General features: G+C 38.3%; 1 protein-coding gene across 1 annotated transcript; it reads right to left on the bottom strand.

Moving 5' to 3' along the window:
* Positions 1–564: 564 nt before the first annotated feature.
* Positions 565–6944, bottom strand: LOC121784696 (auxin response factor 19-like). Its single transcript, XM_042182900.1, has 14 exons — positions 6370–6944; positions 6070–6182; positions 5727–5825; positions 5582–5638; positions 5277–5432; positions 5106–5190; positions 4911–5001; positions 4626–4790; positions 4394–4516; positions 4126–4201; positions 3895–4036; positions 1599–3406; positions 1303–1493; positions 565–1219 (listed from the first exon to the last, which is right to left on the bottom strand). Exons 1-14 carry the CDS (start codon positions 6425–6427, stop codon positions 1087–1089), a joined length of 3297 nt encoding a protein of 1098 aa, XP_042038834.1. The 5' UTR covers positions 6428–6944; the 3' UTR covers positions 565–1086.
* Positions 6945–8401: the final 1457 nt, after the last annotated feature.

Here is an 8401-nt window from a genome sequence, read left to right as displayed (position 1 = left end):
CCACAAGAATATACATTTTTTCCTTATTAGTCTGTTCCACAAGAATATGCACATTCTAATTTTAGAATCTCTTTTCTCTCTATTGAGGTGAGACTCATTCTACATTAACAATACTTTAATTATTTTTTCTCTTTACATCTCTCTTATTTTACCAATTTTGCATTAAAACACGTACTGAATCCAAAGTGCATATTCTTTGGGGACGGAGGGAGTAGTATTTTATTGCTTTCAATAAATTGTAATTTTAGCATTTCAATTATGTTATTTTAATTATAATTTTAATATAATATTTTTTAAATATAAATGTCATTTTATAAGTTTAATATATTGTTTAATTGTAATTAAATTGGTTGGGAAAAAATAAAATAAAGAAGATGCGATATAGTGAGACTCATTAATAATTAAGGGATGTGAAGCACATTGTGGATGTGTTGTCTCTTAGTTAAATGATGAAATTAAAAATACTCGCGTGGAACCTAGTTAAGAGATGAGATAATTAAGGGATGTGAAGCACATTTGCATTCAGAAATTCAGATCAAAACTCACAAGGAAACAACCACTAAATACATAAAACATAAAATGGGAACATTCATATCAATTGTCACGGTTTATCAGCTTCACTGAGGCTGATGTGACATCTGAATTTTATTTACAGTTGTAAACTATACATATGTGGAAAAGCATTAGTATAGGCAGCAACTATAGATACCCCAACACTCTCACTTCCTAAATACAAACTATGTAGGAGTCAATCTTTACAAGTGAAATAAACAAATGAAACCAAAGGAAAAAACCATTCTTACAACTCACAATAGATATCCCCAGCAGCCAGATCTGTTTCTGGCTTGATATAGTGTCCTACAACTGCAAGGCACAATAGTCTAGACTATAGACCCACCTGCCTACTTTCCTCGGGAAACCTTAGTCGTTATCGGGTCAAGGATATCTCTCAGCCAATGAATCAGATAAAGTGTCTACTATGATGGGAGCTTTTTAAAGTGCATAATGTATATGGAAATGAAGTCATATGTATGGAACTGGCAACCTTTCACAACCGAACATAGAGTAAGACCTTAGTCCAGCTAGTTACACAACATTGTCGGAGCTGCTGCAAACTTGATTTGGAAGAACATTGTCACCAAAATCACCATCCAAACTCATTTGTTGGACCTCCTGAGGAGAAAGAATCTTGATGCAACGTACACAACTCACGAATTCCCTGAAGGCAGCAATTAAAACATGTAAATGTGTGATGAAGGAGGATGTTGATAATGCTGGAAAGTTAACTATCTAGCAACTTACTCCCAAGGATCATCACCAACTAGCAAGACATCATTCTCATGATCTACATAGACTAGTTTCCATCCAATCCTCTGCCGGTCTTCCAGTTGACCCTCTATGCCAAACCTACGAGCCAGGTCTTGCTTGAGCTCATCATAGCCTGAGTAATGCGAAATATCAATAGACCGCCCCACAGCTCCTCGCTTGTATACCTTCAAAAAAAGATATCAGGTCAGCATAATGGTTACTGGATAGTGATTGGACCAGCAATAATTGCATCCATGATTCAACATCAATCTTACTCATAAAGAACCAACCTTTGTATATGTCCGCATTCTAGGAATATGTGGTGCAGCCCAAGAACCTCTATTCACAAAGCCACCATCATCTACGTTGGAATCAATGGAATTGAACGCCACATCCGGCACCCCAAATGGCTGAGACACCATTGATGAAGAGTGTACAGGTTGAGCATCTTTGGGGTTCTCATAGGTGGAAAGCACGCCTTCTCCAGAAGAGAGATTGTTTGCAAAGTCCTTGCCTGATCCTCCCATGTCTTTTGTGACCAACGGATTAAGTATCAAGGGCATATCTAACTGATTGTCAATATCAGTCCCAAATGGTACATTGCTCCTTGGATCACCAAGGACTTCTCCATCTTGGCTAGCATCTCTAAAAAACAATGACTGAGAATTGTAAGTCATGGAGTTGTTTTGCGGTATCTGACCTTCATTCTGAGGAAAAACTGAGGTTACTGAAGAAGAACTATCCAAATAATCTATCTGAGTTCCAGCACGATCATGGAATGTGTGCGCTCCAATAAATCCATGGTTCTGATTTTTAAACACATTCATTGAGGGCTTAGCATCAGACTTCTGATGAATATCTTTTCCTATGTGACCGTTAGAAGACATCTGCTCTAGGCCACTTGGATTTAAAAGAGAGGCAGAAGACTGAGCAATCTCATCCCCTAATGTTGTGGATTGGTGGTTTCTGCCATTAATTACAGTCTGAACTGCATTACGACAGTTGTTTGTGGATAGGGAAGTTGAACAAGATGAAACATCATCAGTAACTGCAGCCTGGAACCCACCTGTAGCTGCAGTCAATAGACCATTGCTTCTAGCAGAAAGCTGATTGGTTATTGGTTTTAAGGCACCTCCGACATATCCAGAAAAATCTGATAGCATTCCAGATTGCTGATGTTGTTGCTGGAGTTTAGGTTGCTGAGGTAGCTGAGAGCACCGCAGTAGATTAAATTGGCTATTACTTCTTACCATCTGCTGACCTGTACCATGTGACTGAGAATGCATACCGGAAGCTTGAGAGGAATCTGACATTTGGTTTGTTTTCATAGACCTCGACAAGTTTGGTGGGGTTTCAAGAAGCTGCTTCTGCTGGTCTTGGAGTTGTGTCAAATGGGAAGAATGTTGAAGTCCAGACTGTTGTGCTAAGAGTGATTGCTGTTGCTGATGGAGCTTTTGTAGAAGTTGAAGCTTCACTTGGTTATCTGACATGTGCTGCTGCTGCTGCTGTTGGCTTGTATGATCGGGATTTTGCTGTTGAGAGTGAGCCAGAATCTGTTGCTGCTGCAGCGGCGGATTTTGAGGGAGATTTCTCTGAAGCTGATGACTGAGAAGTGATTGTTGATGTTGCAAAACATTCTGAGCTTCAATGGGATTCTGGGACTGGACTTGGCTTGTTGGTATAGTTTGACCACCCAAACTTTGTCTAGGTGAATGAGTAACGTCAGTCAACTGCTGTTGTGGCTGTATAGTCGAGCGTATATTGTTTAAAGTGGATGTTTTGAGCTGGTCTTGTTGCTGCACTGACTCAGTCGGCCTCTGTGCACTGTGCTGTAGGTTGTGCTGATGGGGAACTTGAGTCATGGGCAGACCTAGTTGACGTGAAATATCTGAGCCACCAAAATTTTGCAGAACAGAACCAGGTAAATGATTAATGTAGTTTGACTGTGTTGGGTTAGTCATTGAGGAATTTTGCTGCATGTTCATCCACTGGACTAAGCTCAAACCAGGCAATGCTTGCGAATCTTTTAAGCCAAACTCATCACCTGGCCATGGCATTGACCTCCTAAATAGACTGTCAAAATCAGACGAGTCATTATCTGCAGAGAGAAAAGGCAACAGATATTTAAGAGGTGTTCAATTCTTGAAATCACTATGACCAGAATATGTTTAGTTAGTCTTCTATGTGCATTAAGGATGAAAAACATAAAAAGAGGATGCTGCCTCCAAGGGCCAAAACAGACATAGCTCCTTTCCTGTAGGCCAAAAGCGAATTAAGAAGGGGCATCTCGACCCATCAATCGTGTTCTGACGTGATATTCCAGGACCATTTTTTTCTTTTTGGTTCTTTTCTCTGAATTAATAAAATTTGATCAACTCTTCTAGGAATATTGCTCAATCACATTAAGTATTTGTCATTGCCCACTTCTGTGAATAGAATATTAGTCAACTAATATGATTAGACACCATAAAGAGATGCCACTGAAAATGCAAAAAACTCAGGGGCATTCCACTAAAGACACAGGAGGCACAAACAGCAAAGTTTTGGATGTTACATTGCAGAATCATTTCTAGGCGCTCTTTTTACCTGGAATTCCTGACTGCCTAGGGAACTTTGTGCGGAGGAAAGGAGGCGTAGGACAGATGAAAAATGGAGCTGTGATAGGTTCAATTTCCCATATGGAAACGCGACTACGTCTTTCACCAGCAGTGGACTCGTCCCAACCAACCTGCTCATCAAATGCCAAGTGAGCATCCAAAAATCTCCTTACAGTGCAGGTCCATTTTAGACATAACTGGGAGTATTTCCACAAATTACCTGTAAGTTGCGCCACTGTGAGTTCTTCCATCTCACCGGATCCAAGTCACTGATTCCTGTTATCGTACCCATATATCTGCAGCATGCATTTCATACAAGTTTACAAAATGGTAGGGATCTCATAATTAGTTAATATGTTAGGATGATGTAGGCTATCTTGTTTTTTGGTCAGTGACTTACTATGATCGTTATAATTATTGCTTTTGGTTTATGAGAAATTCACAGCAATAATGGGGTAGGATATGAACTCGTAAAGCATCATCACTACCTTCTTGTCCCTGATTCGTCTGTTTCAAACATCATCCGGAAGCGCATGCCAAGGGATATCTGGCTACTGCAGGCGGCTCTGTAGTACTTAGCTAGAGGGATGACAAACTCTGATGGACTAGACCTGCTCTCAAAGTAAAATAAAGAATAAGAAATCAGCAAATAAGCCAAGGTATCTAAGGATGAGATGCATTATATGTAAGCAAACTACAACAGTTATGGATAAATATAACCTTGGATTGTAGAACACAGTGAAAGGGCTGCTGTTTGCAGCAGCATGGGCAGCTGCAGCTAGAACTCCAATGTGCATGCTATCACTCGACAACACTGATGATGACAAGTTAGCAGGTTGCCTATTAGCCCGTCTTATTCCCAAGAGAAGCTGCTGTTTTTCATCCCTGATTGCATATAGGTAACATGTTGGTGTCATTTCAAGAGAAATCCATTTGAAAAAGAAGAGTTCATGCTATTCAGATTTTTAAAATCCAAAGAAGCATTTCAGTGCCCTGCATCATTACCTGATAAACAAGACCGAGTCACCAGCAACCAACCTCTTTGCATTAACAAAAAGGCTCCATCCACTTGTAAGCAAGTGACGCTTTGGCTGTCCTAAATTTGCCAATTTTGTAACAAATTTTTAAATGCTCGGGAATACCTTGGCAACAGTGAGTTCAGTAACGTCCAAAGAAACGAAGATAACTGTATCAGCTTACCCCGGAAAATATGACGAAATGTCCACACAGTTTCATGCAGATCCCTGGCAACAATCCCTTGCGCAGGTGGTTGCATCGAAAAGTCCTACAATTGCATGAATTTCTCAAGCATCACATACTTTTGAAGGAATTCACGAACACACAGTAGATTAAAGCTCTCGAGAGACTAACCAGAGTAGGAAAAATCTTTTCTGCAGCACGTCGAGGCACGGAAAAACCACCATGTGTGCTAGTATCACTTGCAGTCAAGGTTTTACAGAAGAACTCAGTCTGTGGCTTATTCACTTTCATTGATAGATCTGATCTCAACAGAGCATCCTGGTCAAACTGCAATCAAACAAACATAATAGTTCTTCAAAATGTTACAGAAGATAAAATGCCTTCATAACTTTTCCATAAAGTAGTAGTGGTAGTAGTAGCAATAATAATAAGCTCAAACTTTTCAGAAACATTCTTCAACCATAGAAAGAACCTACCGAAGGCACTGGCTGCAGCGTCATCTGCGCATATACCTCATCCGTTTCTGGATCAGCCTAGACGCCAGAAACAATTTAGTCTTTATATCCATTCAAAGAAGTTGATAAGAATATGCAGCACTACTGAAAACCAAACCAACCATACATGCAATGTGACGTTGTGAAGAAGGCATATGAGTTTCGAGGGAAGATTTGGATAGCTCGGTATTTGTGCATTGGCATCCTTTCTCATGGAAGCAGCAACCTGGCAATCCAAATTTACAGTACAAACCAAAATTATATGATTACAGAAAGAATCAAATTCAAACTAGTTTTTGAAGTCAATTATTTCCCCAAATTATGATGGTTATGGAAAATTGAAAACCAAACGCCACAGCTGCGCAGCTTCTACTCAATAAAAGGACAATCTAGCTCCATCTCTCCACACAAAAATTATAGAATCTTCTAAAAAGGGCAAAAAAACTGAACAAGAAGAAAGTAGAATCTACCTGTTCACTATGTCCTTGAGGAAAGTAGACGACGTGAGTCCCAGCCGCGGGCAGGTTTGCCAGTGGTCCGGCGCAGGCTTGCCATAGCTCAGCGTTGATGCTCTTATTCTCACCTGCAATTTGCCACGTGTCGAAAACTTCAATCCTCTTTTTTTCTTCTTCAACAAACGACAATTTACTTATATGGAAACACATATAAATGAAGATTAATTCATCGATTCAAATGTGGACTACGCATTTAATATCCGCAATTAGCTATTAACATTTCCTGTGTGTGCGAAGAAGGAGAGCGCAATCGACCTTCAGCTGCGGATGCGTTCGGCGGCAGAGCTCCGCTGCCGGTATTTGCTGCCTTCATTTGCCCTCTCAATACAAATCCAGCTCAAATAAACGGCTATGATTTCTCACCAGCTCTCATCTTCCCGGAGAAGGCCTTCTCGATTCGGATTGTTTTCCGGCGGTTGAGAGATTCAGAGAGAGAGGATGAAAGGTGGGAGACAAGAGGAGGTTAGGAAGAATAGGAATAGGAGGAGATGCTGAGGATTGAAGAGACCAAATGCTGCAGTTTTGCTGTCGTTTGCCCCCTTGTACACACTACACAACCCAGACACGCGCACACACTCTCTCTCTAGGTTTTGCAGTTTATTGATTTCTCAATGCCTTTTTGCAGGCGCCTGATTTCACTCTCATTATTGTTCATCTCTCGCAATATATATCTGTTTAATTTCCAAACTGAGATTTGATGATCGGATAATGCATGTGCTGTCGCTATCGGCAGTGTTTCGCTTCTCTCTCTACACGACAGTGTATGTATCGGTTTGTGTGTGGAGATGGAGTCTGTTCCATTCTCTCTCTAGATGTGGCTCTTTCTCTCTCCTAAGCGTGGGAAAAGTTGACCAGTGAGATGATTCATAGGGTGTATTATAATTACCAATGGAATATCATAATTAGTGGGGAGCGCGTGTGTAGGGTGGCTCATTAATTAGTTATCAGATTTTAAATGGTGATGATTATACTCATGATAATGTGACTTTGGATAAATGTAAAAATGAAAAGATATAAAGATTTTAGATATTTTAGATATAAAGATTCACGTTATCATAGTATATTAGTCATAAATAAACTTAATCGATAAATCTTGCATAAATAAACCGTCGCAATTGTTTTTTAATTTTATTATACATAAATTAATACTAAAAAAAATCAAAATTTCATCATTATCCGTCCACTTTAAATTATACGAATTGCAAACTTTTGCGATTGACTTGACTCTCTTAAAAAACATAGTATTAATAAAAAATAAATAGAGACAATAAATCATGTCTTGATTAATAATCTTGTTATGGAACACAAGCACATGCATGTTTAGGATCTTTCCACATGACATGACACGTATGCTTCAATCAATTAAAGGGCTTCGCAATTTTAATGTAACAAATCGACAAACAATAATTCACATGAGATTCTCGAATTTACATTAGTTTTTGCATAATTTTATTTTTGTGGCCACCTATATAATTTGACCACAAAATAATATTTGGTCATATGAGATATTCAAAGGTAAATATATGGACTATTCGAAATAAAATTCACATTTTTTTGTAACAACATAGGTACATCATATTCAACCATATATGTACAATCATTGTGATCGCAGTTTTTCTTTAGATTTTGATTCATTTTCAAGTTTAATAATATAGTTCACGGTTCACTTTTAGTATAAATAGTTATTTAGTTGTTTGATATTTTTCCAAGCGTGTTGTTCCAATTTTTCAACAAAATTCTATCCACGTTGAAAAGTAGGAGTATTTGTGAATGAAGTATAGCATAAAACAGGTCTCAAAATTAAAATTATGAAAAATGAATATAGTACATTAAATGAGAAATTAAATAGACAAATGTATGGTCGATATTTGTGGAATTCTCATTAGTTTATGCCCGACTTGACTGACAAAGAAAGCTGAACCATACCATCCAATACTATTTCACTATTCAGAAAAAAGATTTGAAAATTCAAGTTTTTGTAATATTGAAATGTAGGGTTTGAAGCACTTAAAGAGTTTAATACAAAAGTTTTAAGACATAATAATTGCAATAAATTAACAGTACACATATAACAAATCGGTAATAGTGAATCCATTAAATAGAAGTTGTGGGTTGGATACAAATAAGAAAGTTGCTATGGATTAAAGATGGTGAAATAATATTTATAACTACTCCCTCCATCTCACTTTAGGAGTTTCGGTTTACCATTTTTGAATGTCCACTTTAGGAGTCCCGGTTGGAATATTCCATAAATGGTATTAGGCCTCATATTCTACTAACTTTTTTT

This window comes from Salvia splendens, chromosome 21, assembly GCF_004379255.2.
Source record: "Salvia splendens isolate huo1 chromosome 21, SspV2, whole genome shotgun sequence".
Classification (NCBI taxonomy): Eukaryota; Viridiplantae; Streptophyta; class Magnoliopsida; order Lamiales; family Lamiaceae; genus Salvia; species Salvia splendens.
Note: the sequence above shows the minus strand (reverse complement) of the source record. Positions and strands in the feature narration are given on the sequence as shown.